Source organism: Staurois parvus, unplaced genomic scaffold (genome assembly GCF_062004578.1).
Source record: "Staurois parvus isolate SC_StPar_1 unplaced genomic scaffold, SC_StPar_1.0 ptg000023l, whole genome shotgun sequence".
Lineage (NCBI taxonomy): Eukaryota > Metazoa > Chordata > Amphibia > Anura > Ranidae > Staurois > Staurois parvus.
The window spans coordinates 1,850,985-1,873,555 of NW_028317819.1; the positions used below are offsets into that span (position 1 = coordinate 1,850,985).

The following is a 22,571-nucleotide window of genomic DNA, read 5'->3' on the forward strand; positions in this document are numbered from 1 at the left end:
TTTCAAATCTGTTTCAATTGTTTTCGAATCCATTAGAATTATTTTCAAATCTGTTCAAAATTTCGAAATCGGTTGAATTCGAACAAACTAAAGAAACAATTGAGTACTGATGTGATACTTTTTTTATTTGCACTAACATACAATTTTGAGGACAAGCTTTCGGGGTATGTCCCCTTCTTCAGGTCCAAGCAGTACTAATCACAAAAATTTAGCAGAATGTTAGAAGAGATGTGGGGGATGAAGAAAAAAAAAAAAAACAGTACACGGATAATCAGGGTACTGATCAAGGGCAGACTGACCATTTGGAAACTCGGGCACTGACCGAGGGCCCGGGGTCAGTAGGGGGCCCCATGAGATGCCCCTGGTACCTTTTTTCATAGGCTTTTTTGAGTTTGGGCAAGGACACAGGGGCCCCATGATCCCCTATTGCCCGGGGGCCCATTGAGTTGTCAGTCCACCCCTGGTACTGATCATCAATGTCTTGATTATGAGCGCAGCCCCATCAGTGCCCATAATTGCTGCCTTTCAGTGCCCATAAGTGCTGCCTTTCAGACACATCTGTGATGCCTCTCAGTGTCCATCAATGCTGCCTATCAGTGCTCATCAATACTGCCTATCAGTGCTCATCAATACTGCCTGTCAGTGCTCATCAATGCTTCCTATCGGTGCCCATCAGTGATGCCTAACAGTGCCCATCAATGATGCCTGTCAGTGCCCATCAGGGTCGTCTATCAGTGCCACCTCAACAGTGTAGTCTATTAGTACCCATCAGTGCCGCTCAACAGTGCCCATCAGTGCCACCTATCAGTGTCTATCAGTGCTACATATCAGTGCCCATCAGTGATGCCTGTCAGTGCCCATCAGCGATGCCTGTCAGTGCCCATCAGTACCGTCTATCGGTGCTGTATATCAGTGCCGGCTATCAGTGCAGCCTCATCAGCACACATCAGCGAAGGAGAAAAATTACTTATTTAAAACATTTTACAACAGAAACTATGAAAAACATTTTTTGCCCAAAAAATTCAGTATTTTTTTGTTTGTTTAGCAAAAGAAAGCTCTATTTGGGTAAAAAAAATTATTAAACTTTTATTTGGGTACAGTGTTGCATGACCGGGCAATAGTCAAACAAAGTGCAACAGCGCGGAAAGCTGAAAATGAACCTGGACAGGAAGGGGGTGAAAGTGCCCAGTAGGCAAGTGGTTAAAAAAAATTATTGCATTCAGCATTTTTTATTTTTGGATATTTGTGACTCTACCACAGACGCATGTAAATGCAATTATGTTAAAAAAGAATAATTATTAATAATTCCCAAAAACCGCACCAGAAATGCTACACAAACCCACTGCAAACACATGACACATGCACGTAAACGTACATGAACTGAACACTGAACATGGGGATTGTGTTGCAAGCTCTTAAGCTAGGTTCACATATGTGTGTCACAGGATGAGCTCAAAATCACATGCGTTCCTGCAATGCACAAAAACGTGCATCCCTTTTTCAGGCGTGTGCTGGTGCCATTACTTCCTAATGGCACCCTAATGCACCTCTCATTTTCTTGTGCTTCAAAATACATGGTAACAAAGTACCATACATTTTGATGCAGCGCAATTTAAATGAAGACTCATGCACTCTTCAAGGGTTGCCTTAAATGCAACATGTGAAATCGCTATATAGGTGTGAATGGAGCCGTAGCCAGTCTGAAGAGTCAGTGACAATGGTTGAAAGGCAACTATATGCAAAACTAAAAAGAAGAAACTTTAAGAACGTAATCTATAAACGTGAGAGATGCAAGAATGTGCGCTTTGTTGAACACATCCACATTCTTAAACCATTTTCTAAAGTACCAACAAAGTACCAATTTGCCTAATATTACAAAATGATTTGTGTAGAGGTCATAAAATGGCGATAACGATTAGCATTAGGAGCAATAAAATTAGTGGTAATGCTTGCTAAACTGCCCCGACTGTGAGGAAATGCATGTCAATATTTTATAAAACCATCTAGATAAATGACACTCCATTAAGAAAGATTCAACTTTTCATGGTGTGTTGTGCTGTCGGAAAAACTATTGGCTAAAGGCTACATATTTACATAATCTACTAGTTCTTCCCAATCATTTGGAGAAGCGGTATTTAAACTTCTATTGTTAAAGATCATCCTGTAAATCACCAGTCAGAACATTAAATTATATTAAATACAATTTTACTATATAAGAGGAAGCTTACCTTGAGTCCCCACCAGTGCCACAGAAACGTCAGACACGTTACGATAGTTTGCCAGGAGAGCATAATACTGAAATATGTCCTGAAAACTTGCCTCGTTTTCCAAGCTGAACACAAAGATGACGCCATCCACCCAGTTAGAAAACTAAAGGGCAAAAGGAGATTCAATCAATACACAATCTGTCACTGGGAATTGTTGGTTCTGGTTTAAGCCATCCTCGCCTTCTGGGAATCATGAGGATATTTCCTCAGCCTGACCTCTACTAAGTTGAACCCAGATTGTCAGGAGGGGAAAAGAAGGATCACTTTTCCTCGCTGGCAAAATAATGTCAGCTTGATCTTGAATCCTTCTGTACATGCAAGTTCACATGGGTGAATGATGCAACTGTGCACAGAACTTTGGCTTTACTCCTCACAGTGCAAGTCTATGGGGGTTACAGTATTTACTAAAACTGGAGAGTGCAAAATCTGGTCCAGTTTTGCATAGAAACCAATCAGCTTCCAGGTTTTATTGTCAAAGCTTAACTGAACAAGCTGAGGTTAGAAATGGATTGACTATCATGCACAGCTGAACCCGATTCTGAGTGCACTAGTTTTAGTAAATTTACCCCTATGAGTTGGCCAATAAAGTTAATGCAAATTACTCTATATTTGTCCCATTAGTTAGGAAAGAGAGTAAAAGCTCTGAGCTCCCTGAAGTGGTCAACCCACAAATCTCTATACTTAAAGTGTACTAAACCCAGGACCCTGCATTCACTATATCTTGTCTCTCACAGTACACAGAACATGGAAATACAATTATTTTAGTAAATATAAACTGCCAAATACCTTTTTTCATCAGCAGTCTCTAGCAGTCTTATGACTTCTATCAGTGTCCAACTTAGCACTGGTTAATCTTGTAGGGGGAATTTTTATTCTCCTATGACTGTCCTATGATGCTGCATGACCCATGACCCTCTATCTGGACAATGCTGATTGGCCCTGTGCCGATCACATGCACCCTAAAAAAAAAAAACCTCTCTAGCAATACACACCAAACTGAGCATGTACAAAATGTCTTCTAGGGCTTTGTACTATCAGCAGATGGAATGGAGACTGTGGAAAAAGGGGAGGATCAAAGAAGACAAGATCAAACAGCCTTCTTACACAATGTGGAAGATTAGCCCCTTAGGTTCTACAGTGCGTATAACAAGCATGCTTTACTGCATTTACAGACTGATTTTACTGTTGTGGGTTTAGTAACACTTTAATACAAAAGTATGGAAATTCAAGCTTTTAAAATGTGAAAATCATAAAAAAAATACTCAAGATATAGATATAATTGAATACATGACACTAGAAATACACCACACTTTATTTGAAAACGCTGCAGACAACATTATTATTATGTTTTAATAAAGACTTGAACAGGACTTGAAAGGACTGACCATTTTGCCCTGAATTTTATTTTGGGAAACAGATACAATGTTGGGTTTAGTTCACTTGAACTAAAGGCAAAACTTTTTTTAAATAAAGTAAGGAAAGATTTTAATCCCTGTCAATTTGTTTTGTCACCTGTGTTTCATTGGGGAGATTGTTCTTCACTTCCTGTGCCATAGTCAAAACTGGGAGTGAGAGGAAATCCCTCCAAAGCAAGGTGATGGAATCCCTGGTTCTCACCAGGGTCACCACAACCAGTGTGACCATTGGAAGATTTCCCCTCTATTAGTGTACTGGTGACAACCCAAAATTTGGGATTTTCTTTCACGTTCAGTGATAATGGTAAACATGAAAAGAAGAGAGGGTGAATCTCCCTAAAGGGGACAAAGACAGCAATAAAACCAGACATTGTAATCTCTGTCCACTCTGTCCAAAAGTAAAAATAAAGTTTTGTTTTTGGTCATATTTTAAGGTGAAGTTGCAATCAAAGCCTCATTGCGTTTTGCAAACCGTTTGTGTGATGTCGTTAACATTCACACCTGCAGCGGTTCGCATGAACAGAGTGCAATTTTAATGCGGTATGGTAAACGCAGAATCGCTGCAAATCCCAAACAGTATCAGTGTGAACCGGCCCTTAAACAAAAACATGCATTGCTGGAACTTCACTTTTATGATCACCCAGACTATGAAGTTGGACAATTTACCTAAAACTAACAGTACATATTGGTATTAAATATACCTAGGCCAGAACTGCAAGCATGTAAAGCTCAGAGAAGGTAATCTGAGTATTTCCAGAGATTTACATTAGGACAATATGGATTCAAGTTACCAAAAGTAAATGGTTTAGCCAAATGTCTCAGTTAACACAACCATATGCCACCATATATTGTATAGCAAGACCTTTAATGGACAGAATGGAGAGTAGGGATGTACTGGACATGTAAACCTGATTTATTTGTCATACAAAATCATATTAAATTTACTTAATTACTTTCATAAATATAAATGATTATTTGCAAAATTCAACACTAACGTGTCTGAGGTCTCACATCTAAGGGCTCTTGCACACAGGACATTTTTTTCCCACCCCTAGATACCTTTGCTCCTGGCAGTAAAAAAGCTGCTTAAAAACATGTCTAAAGCAGCATTTTGCACACATGTTTAGGCTGTTTAGACGCGTTTAGGTGCTTCAAGCATTTGGGCGCTAATTGATGCCATTGGCCAGAATATTAATTTATTCTGGCCATTGGAAGCGCAAAACACATCTAGTGTTTAGGTGCAATCAGCGTTTTCTTTTGACCAAGAGTTCCTCTGTTGAATGTGCTGGTGGTGCAGTTTTTTTTCAGCCTTGAAACACTGCTCTTCTAATACACCTGTAAACGCCTATGTATGCATGGCCAAATAAATTAATATAGAGGAGCATTTACAGGCTGAAAAAAATGCCTGTAAAAGCAGCATTTTGTAAGCCCCGTTTACATCAGGCTTAAGGCTTGCAAGTCTACTTAATACATGGATTAATCTCTGGAAGACCGCAATATGTAGTCATGTCAGGAGTTTCAAGTGGCATACCGAGATGATGTCTGCAGCTACAGTGTTGTTTTTTTTAGCAGCCGATTCTGCTTTTTGTAAAAGTAAACCTGGCAGCTAATTAGCAGCTGGATTGCTTTTACAGGTGACATACTGCCACCCTCTGGTGCCTCTCTAGGCTCTCCTGTCCCAGTGGGGAGCCCGGGACTGAAGCTGGTGGTTCCAGCAGCTTACCATAGAATTGATCGGTGACCGGAATGGCCCCCTTCATCTCTATGATAAAGGAAAGTGGAAGCATTTTGTCTCATCCGGTTTCACCAGATGTCAACAAAGCCATTTTTGGCTTGGCAAAGCATCTGATCACACCAATCACAGCTGGAATCTAACAAATTAAACTGGACTAGTGGCCTATGGCAACTCAGACATCTCTTGCTTGGAGCACTTTGATTAATAGGACCCATTACTATAAAGAAGATTGAATATTACATATTTTTGATAATGAGCTAAAGTAGAAGTGATCTCATAGATAGCTCCCATGTGGTCTGACACAATTAATCTTGTGTTGGTGCTGGTTATTATTACTAGAGTGACCTGCCTTGCAGCAAGATGAGCCTCTTCTTTGGGTCTAGGTGAAAGCTGGTAGCTGTTGACTTCGAGGCTGTGATTGGATGCAGGATGCAGTAAGAACAGTCAGGTAAAGTGGTTGATTTTGTTTCCTCTTCATTTGTTCCCGTAAGGGACCGCCCGGCGGTACCACTAGCACTCCACTGATCGGTCGTTCCCAGCGTACGGAGTCTAAGCCCCAGAGTACTTGTTCACCAGAGCCCCTGATGGTGGGGATGGACTTGGAGTACCCCGGGACCAGGTCGTGACTACCGAGGACTCCCGTCAGTGGTAGGGGTATTCGCCAGGGGCTGCTACGGGAGAGAGCCAGGTATGAGGAGGTCTGGAGACCCCGTTGAGAGGGATGGATGGATGGGTGGCTGAGCAAGTGCAAGGTCATACAACCTGGGTCGGTAACTATGGGGACGGTGCGGTACAGAGCAGTGGGCAAAGAATAGTCGGGTCACACGCCAGGTCAGCAACAGCAGGTCAGATCCAATAGGGGGCATTCAGGAGAGAGGTCAGGCAAGCAAGGGTCAAGAACAGGAGAAAGCAGCAAGGTCAGGGCACAATCCGGGTCAATAACTTACTTTAAACAGGTTCACAGGTACACAGGATTCAAGGGACCAGAAGGCACTGAATGACAGCTCAGGGCCGTTTAAATATCCCGCCCTGCGCTGTCATTGGTGCCAGGCGCGCGCCCGCGGTTCCTACTGCGCATGCACGAACTTGATTGCTGTGGTCGGCCAGGTCCCAGCGCCCGCGTCCCTGCACAGGGCGGTGCACTGCACCTGCACCGAGCCCAGCGCCGCGGCGATCCCCGACATTGCCCCCCCTACGGGCAACCTCCGGATGCCCACCCGATCTCTCCACCACGGGTGATCGCGAAGAAACTCCCGGACTAGTCTAGGTGCGTGGACCTTATGAGCGGGTTCCCAGGAATTCCATAGCCCTTCCACTTAATTAGGAATTGGGTCTGGCCCCCCCTTCTTCGGCACTTAAGGATTGTTTCCACCTCAAATTCCTCTTGTCCTTCGACAGTTATGGCCTCCGGGGGTCTGGATTCTCGTTCTGGGAAGGCATCTGGGATCACTGGTTTCAGCAAGGACACGTGGAAGACTGGATGAATTTTGAACGTGTCAGGAAGGATAAGCTCATATGCTACCTCGTTGACCATCCGCTTTACCCGAAAAGGCCCCACAAATTTAGGTCCCAATTTTTTCGAGGGACAGAGCATCTTTAAATTGGTTGTGGCCAACCACACCTTCTGCCCAGGCCGCAACGCCAAATCCCCTCTTCGTTTCTTGTTAAACGCCTTCTTATTGTCCTCTTGGGCCCGAGCGATGGCTTCCTGGAGTATTTTGTTATTAGCGGAGAAGAAGGTTAATGCATCCTGCGTCGCCGGAACTGGGCATTCAGAGACCAAATCAGGGAGAAAGACAGGGTGAAACCCATAATTAGAAAAGAATGGGGACTGCCCCGTTGCAGAATGGCTTGCGTTGTTATAAGCGAACTCCGCCAGGGGTAAGAGTGACAACCAATCATCCTGCAGGAAAGACGTGTAGCAACGCAAGTATTGCTCCAGGGTCTGGTTAGTCCTCTCGGTCTGACCGTTGGTCTGAGGGTGGAACGCAGAGGAGAGGGACAACTTGATGTCCAGGGCCTTGCACAGAGCCCTCCAAAATTTAGATGTAAATTGGACCCCTCGATCAGAGACAATGTCCTCAGGTACTCCATGAAGTCTAACGATCTCCTGGATAAATATTTGCGCCGTCTCGGCTGCTGACGGAGTCTTCCATAGTGGCACGAAGTGAGCCATTTTGGATAGGCGATCAATGACCACAAGAATTGCTGTGTGGTCTTGCGACGGTGGGAGCTCGACTATGAAGTCCATCGCGATCCTCTGCCAAGGCCGTTCGGGAATCGGCAAAGGTCACAATAGCCCCCAGGCTTTGCTCCTTGATGGTTTGCTCTTCTGGCAGATGGTACAGGATCTCACGTAGCGCTTGCAATCCTTAGCCATGTTTGGCCACCAAAAAGAGCGCCGGAGAAGCTCCAGAGTCTTGACTGGGCCAAAGTGTCCTGCCAGCGGGTGATCGTGGCAATGCCCCAAAACCAGGGTCCGGACTTCCTCAGGTACCACGATTGAATCTTCCTTCCACAGGAGTCCCCCCTTGTTCTGGAGGGATACCCCAACTGGGGTTGATGTGGCCGTAGATGCTTCTATTAGCTTGGAGCGAAGGTCCGTCTGGAGCGCCAAGAAGTTCCCTGAAGACAGGATAGTGTCGGGTACCAGTTCTTCTTCGGAGTCCTCATACATACGGGATAATGCGTCGGGCTTCGTATTTTTAGATCCGGGCCTGTAAGTAATATGAAAATTAAACCTGGAGAAGAACAAGGTCCATCTCGCCTACCGTGGGCGTAGACGCTTGGCAGTCCTCAGATACTCCAGATTCTTGTGATCTGTGAAAATCAATATGGGGTGTGAGGCACCTTCCAGCAGGTACCTCCATTCCTCTAACGCTGCTTTGATAGCCAACAGCTCTCGATCACCGATATCGTAATGCTTCTCCGCTGGGGTGAGTTTCCTCGAGAAGAATGCTACGGGATGGAGTAATTCTTTGGTGCCTTTCCGCTGGGACAGGATGGATCCTACCGCATTCTCCGATGCATCTACCTCCAAAATGTAGGGCAGGGCCGCGTCCGGATGGCCCAGAATGGGTGCCGAGGTAAATAGCTTTTTCAGAGCTTCGAAGGCTTCTTGAGCCTCCGGTGTCCATTTGAACCGGGTTCCAAGTTTGGTTAGTTGAGTAATGGGGGAGACCAGACCCGAGAAGTTCTTGATGAACTTCCGATAAAAGTTTGCAAACCCTATAAACCGCTGGACGCCTTTTTTGTCCGTGGGTTCAGGCCAATCTAAAATTGCAGAGACCTTCTGGGGGTCCATCGCGACCCCTGCAGTGGAGATAATCAGGCCTAGAAACGTGATGCTAGATTGCTCGAGGCAACATTTCTCCGCCTTGGCATATAACCCATGCTGCCGCAACCGCCCCAATACCTTTGCCACATGCATCCTATGATCCTCCAGGGAGGGTGAAAAAATTAGTATGTCGTCCAAGTAGACGATAACGAAGACATGCAAAAAATCCTTGAAGATGTCGTTCGCGAAATGTTGGAAGGTGGCTGGTGCATTGCACAGCCCAAATGACATGACCAGGTATTCAAAGTGGCCAAACCGGCTACAGAAAGCTGTTTTTCACTCTCTTATGCGTACCAGGTTATAGGCCCCCCTTAAATCAAGTTTTGTGAATATAACCGCAGCCTTTAGGCTCTGAAACAATTCTGGTACCAATGGCAACGGGTAACGATTTTTGATCGTGACCCTGTTCAGCTCCTGGTAGTCGATACAAGGTCTCAGGGTTTTGTCTTTTTTTTCCACGAAGAAGATTCCCGCTCCTGCTGGAGAAGTGGAGGGGCGGATGAATCCCTTCTGGAGGCTGTCCTCAATATATTCCTTCAGTGCCCCCAATTCAAGCTCAGATAGGGGGAAAATTCGCCCAAAAGTAATCTCAGAGCCTGGTAACAGGTCGATTGGACAGTCATACGGGCAGTGGGGGGGCAGGGTATCGGCTCCCCGCTTACTGAATACATCCAGGAACCCATGATAGGCTGCGGGAATAACCTGTTTCAAATCAGAGTCTCCTTCGGAGCATAGGAGAACTCGGGGCCCCAAGTGCGACAATGTTCCCGACAGTATGGGAAAGGGAACGAGATTGACCCGGTTTCCCAGTCAATTTGGGGGTTATGGGCCCGTAACCATGGGAGCCCCAAAATGACAGGGAAAAAAGGTGACGCAATAGCATCCAGGCGGAGGAATTCCTGGTGTTGGTTGGCAATGGTAGTGGCAATGGGGAGAGTTTCCTGATTAACTACCCCCGATTTTATCTGGGAACCATCGGCCAAAAATATGTTGAAGCCTTTCTGTCTGTGTTGGAGGGGAATACCCTGCTGGTGAGCAAAATCTAAATCCAGGAAACAGCTGCATGCCCCCGAATCAACTATGGCTGTCACCTCCACGGTCCTTTCTGGAAGCTGAAAGGAGAGGGGCACTACTAAGTATTGAGAAGGACAGGTATTGCTAATAGACAAAGAAGAAGAACGGGTGCGCTTACTCATTTTCTGTGGGCAGGATCGCACCATATGACCAGCTTCACCGCAGTAAAGGCAGAGGTTCTGGGCTCGTCTGCGCTGGCGTTCCTCCGGTGGTAATTTAGGCCGCGCCAGGCCTAGCTGCATAGGTTCTGGAACATCTCCTGGTGGTAGATTCTGGATATTTTGTCGGGTTGATTGGCTGGGGCCTAGGAATGGACCCCAGGTATTTCCGCGACCCTGGCTGGACCTCTCGAGCCTGCGTTCCCGCAGTCTTCGGTCAATTTTAATTGTCAGGGCAATAAGGTCTTCTAGAGACTCAAGAACCTCCACCCGGGCCAGCTCATATTTCAAGGGATCAGAGAGCCCCATACGGAACTGGTGCAGCAGAGCAAACTCGTTCCAGCGTGTGTCCCCCATCCACCGCCTGAAATCAGAGGCGTATTCCTCTGCCGCCCGCCGGCCCTGTCGGAGCGCATATAAGGTCACTTCGGCAGAGGCTGCCCGCTGTGGGTCATCATACAAGATGGCCATCGTTTCAAAAAAACTACTGACCGATCCCAGATGAGGATCATTGTTTCCCCTTAACCGGTGGGCCCAATCCTGGGGTTCACCCTGCAATAGTGAAATGATGAATCCTACTTTCACATTTTCGGTCAGAAAGGTACGGGGTTGTAGCTCAAAGAACAAGAGACAGGAATCACGGAATGACCGGAAGCGTGTGCGGTCTCCGTGAAAACCGGTAAGGGTACTCGGGGTTCCGCCATAGGGAGAAGCCCCTGAGACTGGCTCCTGAGCTACCAGGGCGGGGGGTGCAGAAACCGGTGCCTGTGGGGCAGGGTCAGATATAGAGCAAGTCTGGAAGAGATTCTCCAGCTGCATACATCTGTCCTGCAGGGCCGTTACGGCCTGCATCAAATTAGCTAGGTGCCTGCAAATTTCCTCTAGCGGGGAGGGCCTTCCTCTAGGCTCAGTCATGGCCTTCTGATACTGTAAGGGACCGCCCGGCGGTACCACTAGCACTCCACTGATCGGTCGTTCCCAGCGTACGGAGTCTAAGCCCCAGAGTACTTGTTCACCAGAGCCCCTGATGGTGGGGATGGACTTGGAGTACCCCGGGACCAGGTCGTGACTACTGAGGACTCCCGTCAGTGGTAGGGGTATTCGCCAGGGGCTCCTACGGGAGAGAGCCAGGTATGAGGAGGTCTGGAGACCCCGTTGAGAGGGATGGATGGATGGATGGCTGAGCAAGTGCAAGGTCATACAAGCCGGGTCGGTAACTATGGGGACGGTGCGGTACAGAGCAGCGGGCAAAGAATAGTCGGGTCACACGCCAGGTCAGCAACAGCAGGTCAGATCCAATAGGGGGCATTCAGGAGAGAGGTCAGGCAAGCAAGGGTCAAGAACAGGAGAAAGCAGCAAGGTCAGGGCACAATCTGGGTCAATAACTTACTTTAAACAGGTTCACAGGTACACAGGATTCAAGAGACCAGAAGGCACTGAATGACAGCTCAGGGCCGTTTAAATATCCCGCCCTGCGCTGTCATTGGTGCCAGGCGCGCGCCCGCGGTTCCTACTGCGCATGCGCGAACTTGATTGCCGTGGTCGGCCAGGTCCCGGCGCCCGCGTCCCTGCACAGGGTGGTGCACTGCGCCTGCGCCGAGCCCAGCGCCGCGGCGATCCCCGACAGTTCCTACATTATATTTTGCAAGTAATCTAGAGTGAAATCACTCTCCCTCACTGTAAATATTGTATATTTACTGGATCCTGGGGTTTGTAGTGCCACATAGGACCTAAGGGCAAGAATTTACTATACTGCAATAATCACACACATCACATGTGATAATGTATGTCTGTTATTTCTGTTTTGTATAGGTGTCTTTCTTTAGAGATAAAAGGCTTTCGGCAGAGACTTTGGAGGTACTACTATGAGTTGGCTGTGGATCTCTTCCCCATTATCCAAGGACCTTTGTGCACACCCTACCCTCAGCAACACTTTACTTGTCTCAAGGGAGACGTTTCATACCTCCTCCGTCTCTCCACAGCCCTCCCACATGATCCCCATCATAGTCAACTCGGAATTTAGCCCGGGTCTTCACCACCCTTAATTTCTCCAACTTACATCCTCTGCCCACACTCACCTGATGGATATTCTGTCCTCGATGATCCTGCGGCCTGCTAAAAAGTATAAGAAGTCCTGTACTATACAACTCTTGAATGCTGCTAAAGCATGCATCCCCCTCCACTGGAGAGATGTCAACCTGCTAAAGCATGCATCCCCCTCCACTGGAGAGATGTCACTCCTGCTAACTAAAGCTCTATGGTCTACAAAAGTCACTGAACTCCAGGGCATGGAAGACCTCAAGGCCATGCTACACAATACAGTGGCAATGTTTACTGAAGCTTGGAGACCCTGGCGTAATTTCCTATACACAGATGCCTACCTCAATGAGTTGGCTACAACTCGGTGACTCCAATCCCACGCCTTCCAGTCTCCTACCCGGGAGAGGGATGCCTCTCTCTCTCTTTTACCAGGGGTCCCTGGCCTGTCTTCCCTTTCCACACTTTCCCTCTTTACCCCCTTCTTTTCCCCCTCCTCTCTTCTCCCCTTCTTCTTCTCAAACTGTTTTTATGCTTAAGAATTTGGTAATTGCTTAATTAATACCATATCTGGGAATAGACCACCAGAAGTGTTCATGCTTTTCCCTAGACCCCCTTTCTATGGTTTATGTTGTCTCTTTCATTGTATATTTTCAGGATAAGCTCCAGTAACCTACTGTTCTTTGTAATTGAGTTTTGTCAGTGTTACCTTAGAAGTTAATGCCTTTATACATGACACAGCATTTTCCTATATGTTTGATACTCTGTCTTGAGTCTATTGAAACCATATCTGTAAATTGTCTTCTTCTGTTAAAATAAAGGAAACTTGTGTTCCGTGTGCATTTCCCACACCATGTTAAAAATGCACTAAGTGTGCTATTTGTTACAAGTGTCAATATATTCCTAACAAAATCTCAAATGCAGTGTACTACAGTACCATGCACTTTGGTGCAGTGCGTTTTTGAAAAGTAGTGCATACACTACTTTTTGTTTGCTCCTGTGCGATTTCAGACCATTCAAACGAATAGGCTGAAAAATCGCAGCACACTGAGTTACACAAGAAACGCGGTCCTTGAACTGACCCTTATTGTATACAGTTTTTTGTGATTAGCAAAACATTTTTGTGTTGTAGAGTTGCTTTCCTGAAGATCCTGCCAGTAACACTTTCTGTTGCATTTTGACAGTGCTAATCTACTGCCACACAAGTTGAAGCAGTCTATCAGGTCTGCAGAAAGCAAATGTGAACCCAATAGGCAGCTCAGGCAGGGTTTGCTTAAAGCTTAGCTCTAAGCAAATATAAAGACACAATTGAATTATGTTTATTTTTTTTTTAAGTATAAGGATCGGAATTTGATCTGGTATCAGCCTCTTGCAGTCTCTGTACAGCTGGTTTGGATTGTGAGAGGAAGAAGCAGCATAAGGATCAGCGCATGTGCTGACAAGCATCATGCGAATAGGAAAAAAGCAGGGTGACAGAGAGATGATCTCATCATTGTGCTGCTTCTCCTTTCACTGTCTAGTCACAGGCTGGGGAGGGTCCAGGATGTCCTGAGCTCAACAAAAGTGAATTGAATTATTCTGGCCATCAGACATCTAGTGGTGGAAAAAAGTATTATAAGGGAAATCTATGGTTTAATCGTGAATATTCATTTTATCTTTCACTTAGGTATTCATTTTTATCCTGTTGTTTTTGTCTCCAGTTTGGCTTTGAGAAAACTGCATACTATGAGAAATTATGCCAAACACACTGAAAAATAAATTGCATACACTTAAGAAAGCTAAATTATTAGGATTCTTTGTGATGGCTATAATTTAATCAGGTGCATCCATGTCAATTTCAGAGACCAGCAGTCATAAAGTTTAGTTCATAAAGAAAAATAAAAGAAAGGGTGAAACGCCTAGTGCATTATCAACAGTACTTTATTATAAGATGAAAAGAGTAATACTTGCAAAAAAGTACAAGCTGTGACATGTGATGGAACTCCTTTGGCTCATAATACCAGCTGACGCGTTTCAGGGGGCATACTCCCTTCTTCAGAGCAAAGAGAAGAAAGGGGTACATTCCCTGAAATTCATCAGCTGGTATTATTTATGATCCGCATATGAACCAGGGGAGTTCCATCTCATGGTAGACCCTTCAGTTGCTTGGTTTATGTACAATGCTGTTACAGATTTTCTTTTGGGATTATGTACTCTTTTTATCCTTTAAAAAGGTACTATTGATAGTGAACTAGGTATTTGTATCCTTTCTTTTATTGTTTATATAGTTACATGATTCCCTGGCCATAAGAAGGCTGCATTATCTTTTTCACCTAGTCAGGGTTGTTGGGTAGCAGCTATGACTTGTGCCAGTCTGTTCAGTTTCTCTGCAATCCTTTAGCACTACGGTATCAAGCTACTATTCTAATGTGTTTAGTTCATAAAGCGCTTCATGATTTACAACATTTACAATCCATTTTTTTGCATATTCAGCATGTATATCTAAAAAGCTGTGTCAAAATAAGCCATGCCCTTGAAGACAGCACCCACCTGTCACTCCTCCTACCAATCACTGTATAGAACACTTTCCCAGTCCTCCCCTGTAACAATCATAGTTACCTTTGCATCTGGTGCCCCTGCTTCTTCTCTGATCAGCAGTAGGTAGCTTTGGCCCTCCACACTGATCTCTTTCTTGAACTGATCACCTGAATAAAGATAAAAAAATGTAAATGAAATGTTAAAGACACAAGAGATTCTAAACTTCATGTAAGCAGACTGATCACACTCATGTATTTTCCTAAAAACTATGGGGGGGGGAAGCAGTTTTACCCCCCATGTGCATTGTAGTGACAGAGTTCTGTTCCTCAGCTGCAGCTAAACAATATGTGTATGAATAATAACAGATGGCAGTGACACATCCTTTCACCACTTTCTGCCTGCGCTCTGTGCAAAGCTGAGCTATAAATGAAAACTTCAGATGTTTTCCTGCATGTTCACTAATTACCAGGTGAAAATGTTGTCTTTACTAGCCACTGGTCAGACTTTTCTTCTCCAACTGCCACTTTCCAGTTTAAAGTAGAACTAAACCCTCCTATAATTTTCAGCCATGGAAGCTGCCATCTTAGCCTCTGTTTGATCTTCATCTGAAATGATGCTGCACATGTGATCAGTAATGACACCAGCCATTTGATGGTTTGACATTTTGGTTAAGAACACAAGCAAATGTGACAGTTACATTCCTAGCACGTACCAAGAATGCAACTGTTTTTTTGAGACTGTTAAATTGACGTGTTTAGTTCCGCTTTGAGGTGCACCCGTGCCAAAACTGGGGACATTAAAGCTTTTATATATTCTTAACAAGCCGTAAAAGAGCTTTAAAACAGAACTAAGTCCTCTGATATGTTACAGCCAAGGAAGCTGCCATCTTAGCCTCAGTTTGATCTGCAGTTGCCAGTTGTTTTTTTTTTTGGGGGGGGGGGAGTGGATACTTAATTTTGACAGGTACCCACTCCCACTTCCTCTCAGTTTGCCTAGGTGATCTGAGCAGAAGTTCACTCCCCCTTTGCCTGCAGCCTTCTGGGACACATCACAGGTCCCAGAAGACTGTGCTCCACAACGTCGTGGTAGTTCATTGAAAACTACAAGTCGACAGCCGCTAAGGCTGTCGGGACTTGCAGATACTCATTCACAGAACTCTGTGAATAAGTGCTGCGGACATGTGGGCGGAGTCCCGCATGGCAACATTGTTTTCAAATCTCTATAATATCAATGTGCAGCGCTAATAAAAATGTGTGTTATAATCAGTGTGATAGTAAAAGAGAAAGGAAACATCATAAAAAAGAAATAGAGAATTATGAATATCATAATAGTTGGCGGCATGACGACAGAACGTAGGCCCCCTCTGACGCATTTTGTGCGCACACGAAAAGCGTCAGTGAGCCTACATGCTGACATCACACCGCTGCGTCCACGTGATGGTTCGGTGGCCATCTTTGTAAGTGCTTTTTATCCATTGATCATTTTATGCTCCATGTGGTTGCTACCTTTTTAATAAAGAATACTACACTATATCATACTGTCTGCAGGCTCAGTCTGAGCCTGCCCTCTATGAGGAATCCCTTTCCTTGGTTCACCATGGGCTGGAGATGGAGACTTGGCTACTCTACTTTTGAATGTACATTTGGTGTATCACTGGATTCTGGAGAGATCCCACCTTCAACCGGGTCACCGGCAGGAGGAACAAGCAGGAACACCCCTTAGTGTCATTCAGCTCTGGGCTTGCTTGCTACTTACTTCTGGTGAGTGCATTATGGTGGAGGTGCAATGTGGAAGTCACAGAAGTCACTACATCACTATTTTTGGGACTATTATGATATTTAGAGGACATATATTTTCATTTGTTATACTGTCCATTTTGTTACTTCATTGGAGTATTCACTATTCTTTATTTCTTTTTTATGATGTTTCCTTTCTCTTTTACTGTCACACTGGTCGTCATTGATTATAATACACATTTTTACTAGCGCTCCACATTGATATTATAGTGTTTTGTTTTGGTGGAAACAAAGGGTTTGCCTCGTTGTGCTAGCTGCTTTACTTTTTCCTTTTTTGTCTTGCGCTCACCATTTATTCTTTGATTATACTGTTTTCAAATCTGACAGATAGTACGAGGAAACTTCTCCCCATAATATCTGTCAGAGGGAGAGGGGGCGGCAGGCACGGCTGCGGCTATGGGAACATGTTACATGTTCCACCCTAAAAATGGATGGAAAATGTAATATGTTCCAAAGGTGAACGTTTCCTTTAAATTTCATTTTAAAATGAGCCTTCCAGGAAGCCATGAAGCTGCCTTTATGATAACTTTGCTGCTGTTTTGGGAACTTACTGCTGACCAAAAGTATTGCATACATACTGCTTATAAACTATCACAGTGGAACAAGTGGAGCTTTTTTTTTTTAAGAGAAATCCAGTTGGTAGGAAAGCTAATTTTACAATAATGCTGTCCCATCCTTTCCATGGAGAAACAAAAATGAATGAAGGGTGCTTTCTCAATACACCTTTCTGTTTCAATACATTTGTATTGGACAGTGTAGAGTCTAGTTACATACACTTAATCATTGTTAAGCCTTGCACAACTAAACATCTTGACAAAAGGCATACATATGATTTACAAGCTTAAGCGTGATAGGTGAACATGCCAAAACAAACATTTCTTAGTGCATTAGACCTTCTAAAGACTACACAATATCTTTGAGTAGAGCTGCGAATGTATGGAATAAATGTGAAGAATCAGCAATAACTACTAGGGCTTAACCTTCCTCAAAGGGGTGGAAAGGCTGATGGAATTATCATCCATCCCTGGTATAAACATCCACATACCGTCAAGACACCTAAGAAGAAGACATAGTCAGTAAGAGTTCCCTTTGCAAAACCAGAGACTTGATGTCATAAAAGTAACTTAAAAAATAGAAAAATGCCAAGAGACAAAGAATAGAGAGGGGGTAGAGGGTTGGAGTTGGGCCAGGATAGGCCCAACTGGTCTTTATCAATAAGGCTGAAATTAAGGCATGTAGTTGATTGTGTTTTTGTGTGTGTTTTTAACGCCCCCCACATTGCAATGGGGATAGGGGATGTTTACATGCTGCAGTTGTGCAAAAACTATCCAATATATCGCGCTAATCTAAATGCAATCCAATCAAGCGAATAGTGAAGCTCCACAAAAGCCCCACAACCACATACAATGAATGCGTTTGCATTGCGTTTGTTCAGCAAAAACAGTATTAAAAGCATTGCCTCCTCTCCACCTGTCCATCACCTCTTAAAAGCATTCCAAACATGGATCGCTCTTCAGAGAAGCATCGGATTTAGATGCATGTCTAAACCTAGCCTAGTAGGCCATAGATGCAGGTCAAATTTGTTCCACTGCTACATGGACATGATGGACACTGAACAATAGACAGAGTCACATCTGTTTTCTGTGTAAAGAAAAAACACCTGATATCAAAAGATTTTGGATGGAAACGGCAGCATTAGATTTAGGAGTCCAACCCATTTCTTTCAGGCATAGTTTAAATGGTGACAGGAAATTGTTCAGCAGTCAGAATGAAATTAACGGAATCCCTAATCAGTTCTGTTCCTTCCGTCATGTAAGCCTACGTGTACAGGGTGACTTCATTCCTTTGTGTCACTCTCCATCCATGGCTGGTTACCTCCCAACTTCAGAGGACTTCCTAATCTCCATGGTAACTGAAACTAGAGACTAAGAAAGGATGTTGTCATGGCGCGTCCACTGTTCAGTAACCATGGAAACTAGCAAGAAAAGAAGCTACAGAGGAAGAGAGCAAGATGTGGATGAGTACAGGCCATCAAATTTAGATGTTTGAGGTGAGGATTGGCGTTGTACAACAATTATTCTTTTTAAATGCATTTAAGCTTGACTTAAAACTTTAAGCACTTAGATGCATGAAAAAAAAAATATATTTTTTTTTACTCTGTTGACATTGCAAGTCAATATGTTATTAGTTAGTATTTCTCAGTTAAAATGTGGTTTTTCACATTTACTGATCCACTAAAGCTCTGAACACTCAAAGTAGCTTAAAAATGAAACTAGGCTTCCAATAGCAGTGTCTTTTCTATTATCTGACACCCATAAAGGAACGTTCTTTGCTGAGCCTACAGCAGGGGTCTCTAAACTTTCTAAACAAAGGGCCAGTTCACTGTCCTTCAAACTTTAGGAGGGCCAGACTGTGACCAGCGGGAGCAGAACAAGGTATTAGGGGGGAATAGTTTCCCATCATTGGTGTCAGTAGGAAGAATAGTGCCCCATCATTGGTGTCAGTGGGAGGAATAGTGCCCCATCATTGGTATCAGTGGGAGGAATAGTGCCCCATCATTGGTATCAGAGGGAGTAATAGTGCCCCATCATTGGTATCAGTGGGAGGAATAGTGCCCCATCATTGGTATCAGTGGGTGGAATAGTTCCCCTTTATTGATATCAGTGGGAGGAATAGTGTCCCATCATTGATGTCAGTGGGAGGAATAGTGCCCCATCATTGGTGTCAGTGGGAGGAATACTGCCCCATCATTGGTATCAGTGGGTGGAATAGTTCCCCTTTATTGATATCAGTGGGAGGAATAGTGTCCCATCATTGGTATCAGTGGGAGGAATAGTGTCCCATCATTGATGTCAGTGGGAGGAATAGGGCGCCATCATTAGTATCAGTGGGAGGAATAGTGCCCCATCATTGATGTCAGTGGGAGGAATAGGGCGCCATCATTGGTATCAGTGGGAGGAATAGTGCCCCATCATTGGTGTCAGTGGGTGGAATAGTGCCCCATCATTGGTGTCAGTGGGTGGAATAGTGCCCCATCATTGGTGTGAGCGGGAGGAATAGTGCCCCATCATTGGTATCAGTGGGAAGGAGGAATAGTACCCCATCATTGGTGTGAGTGGGAGGAATAGGGCTCTGTTGTCAGTGTCAGTGGCAGGAACTATGCCCCACTGTTGCTGACAGTGTGGGAAATAAGGGCCCAGGGGCCAGATATAAGCAGGCAAAGGGCCACATCCGGTCCCAGGGCCGTAATTTGGAGACCACTGGCCTACAGGAATAAGAGATCACAGGTTGCCAGTGTCCTTTCTTTCACAAGTACTTTGTATTTCCATGTTTGCAGCCACATTGGGATAACACTTACTATGTTTTTGTCATGTGTTCCCATGCACACAGAATAACTTAAAAAAAGAAACATTGCAGCTTACCTTTTAATTTGTTTTTTTAAAATCCTACTTAGCTAGTTAACCCTGTCTCCCCTCTGCAACTTCCTTCTATGACAGCTGGCAATGTCTGTTGGGACAATACTGGAACTGATCCTAACATAAAGTATGTCTATATCAAGGACAGGCTGCTAAACATAGTCAGTATTTTACTAGAGACCAGTAATGTAGAAAGAAGTTCCCGAAGAAGAGCAGCAGTGCAGGGAATGAACTTTTAAACTCCAACTAGTTACTATAAAGGTCACCTTCATTTTTAAGCATCAATTGATTATCGTCGACGTACAAAAATCTTCAGGCCTTGGTGTGAATTCTAAACCTCCTGCTCCTTTTACCAACCAAACCTGGAAGTGCAGACCATAAAGGGGCACTACACTGCATCTGAGCACCACACACCAAAAGTGCTAATTAATTCATTTTTAATATTCCAAGCAACCCCCCACCCCCATCCATCCATGTTTCCATGCTTTATTTTTGCTGAGAAATCACTTTGAAAAACACCCCATAGCATTTCTGGATGTGGCCATCTTGAGTAAGGGAAGATGATTAATTTAGCATTTACTTCCTGGAATCTATCTGCCTTTAGCTCAGGTATGCAATAGGGTGTGCTTAGCCTCCTCCTTCCCTCCTGAAAACTCCTGGGATGTATGACAATTTGCTTAGGACAGGAAACAAGGAAGTAACTGAAGACATGTAAAAGAAGGTTAAAACAAATAAATAATAATATAATATACTTTCCTATCAGTTTATGAACGCTAGCAGCATAAGAATAAAAAATGGTCAATGATGACTAACAGGGTGATGCTCCACTTTATTCTATCTTCTTTAAATGGTGGCATTTTCAGATTTACAAACCTCAAATGTTTTATTACTTTTTGGCTGCTATTTCTTAGTCTCAGGAACACTCTGTACAGGCTATACACAGTTTGAATTTCAACCAGTTCCAAATGAACTAGCCAAATTTCACTCAGTAGTGGCCCTGTCAGTCACCTCCAGCCTGACATCCTATGGCTGAGAAATCAAAGGAGCGGATAAAAGATCGTTAACCGAACAGTGGCTGCATCCAATCAAATGCAGATGCTGCTTAGTTATCTTGAAAGCCAGCAGGGCCTGCTGTCAAAATACAATGGCTGGGGGAGATTCATCCATTCATGCTGTATAACATAACAGCAGGTGAATGGCCAACTTTATACAGGGTTAATTTCAAAGTGCTGGAGGGGATGGATAGAAGATCTGAAGACAATACCTCTTCTCAAAGAAGGGGGGATACAAAGGAGATTTCTGACTAGCAAATACATGATCCTAAAGCATTTGAAGTCAGCTCTTCTTATTGGAGACATTAGGGGGTTTATTTACTAAAGCTGGAGAGTCCAAAATCAGACTCCCTTCTGCATAGAAACCAATCAGCTTCCAGGTTTCATTGCCAAAGCTTCATTGAACAAGCTGAGGTTAGAAGCTGATTGGTTTCTATGCAGAAGGGAGTCTGATTTTGGATTCTCCAGCTTTAGTAAATAAACCCCTAGATGTCTTATCTAGTCATAGCAACTGAAAAATAAATATATTCTATATATATATATATATATATATATATATATATATATATATATATATATATAAAATCACACACACACTTTTCTTTAAAGTGCCCTTTTCTGTTTTTCAAGCATATATACATAACGGTTGTTTATTATTCACTCCATCAGCTGCTTTAAATGCACTCTTTCCCCCAAACGTGCAGACTAGACAGTGCTATTACTGATATGCAAATTTTGATGTCAAAAGCCAACAGCTAAGCCTTCATCTCTAACCATTCTTTCTGGTTGCTGATGCTTATGCAGAAAGCAGTGACACATAACTACCATTAGAAGACCAGAGCTGTATTTGACATGCAGTAATCTTTAAGGTGTCTTTGACATGCAGGATGTTATTGACAGCCTGGCTTCACCTTCCCAATTAGTAAAGCAGGTTTTTTATTCACAAATTGTACACTGATGACTTGTTTATAAGCTGAATAGTTTGTTTTTGGCAGCAATGCATTAACTTTAATCACTTGCCTGCTGCCCTATAGCAGAATTACTGCTACAGGGCTACAGGGCAGCAGGGCTGCGCAAAATCACATATATACAATATATGTAATTTTCATTTCCTGGTAGGGGACGCATGCGTGCAGCCTTACCCACGCCGCTATTGGCGGCTAGGGATGTCAATCACAGGGTCCTGGCCGGCAATTCCCGGCCGGCACTTGGCTTTCATTGGGTAAAGTTGACAGGGGAGAGACCTGTGTGTAAACAACACAGGTCTCTCTCCTGTCAGCAAGGACATGCTGCTTTGTATTTCTCTGCACAGCAGTGAAATACAAAGCAGCATGTATCCGTAGTAAAACACACACAGCACATAATGTAAAACACACACAGCACACAGTTAACACTTTGATCGCCCCAGATGTTGACTCTTTTCTGCCCAGTGTCATTAGTACAGTGTCAGTGCTTTTTATTAGCAGTGATCACTGTATTAGTGTCACTGGGGATGTCAGTGGCAGTTATTCAGTTCCCACTCAGTGTCAGAAATCCCACCGCAGTCCCACAGTACCACTATAAATCGCTGATCGCCGCCATTACTAGTAAAAAAAACAATTCCAGTATATATACACCGCCATTTGTAGACGCTATAACTTTCATGCAAACCTATTAATTTACACGTATTGAGATTTTTTTTTAGCAAAGACATGTCGCAGAATACATTTTGGCCTAAATGTTTGAAGACATTTGATTTTTTACATTTTTTATTGGATATGTTTTGTA

General features: G+C 44.0%; 1 protein-coding gene across 2 annotated transcripts in view; it reads right to left on the reverse strand.

Annotated features, from left to right (window-relative positions):
- AGAP2 (ArfGAP with GTPase domain, ankyrin repeat and PH domain 2) overlaps window positions 1–22,571 on the reverse strand; it is a 296,663-nt gene that overhangs the window by 99,948 nt on the left and 174,144 nt on the right. For both annotated transcript variants that reach the window (XM_089692703.1, XM_089692695.1), the window contains exons 4-5: window positions 14,622–14,707; window positions 2,229–2,370 (exon numbers count right to left, since the gene is read on the reverse strand). In XM_089692703.1, coding sequence (XP_089548829.1) covers window positions 2,229–2,370; window positions 14,622–14,707 — 228 coding nt within the window. The remainder of the gene's footprint in view (window positions 1–2,228; window positions 2,371–14,621; window positions 14,708–22,571) is intronic.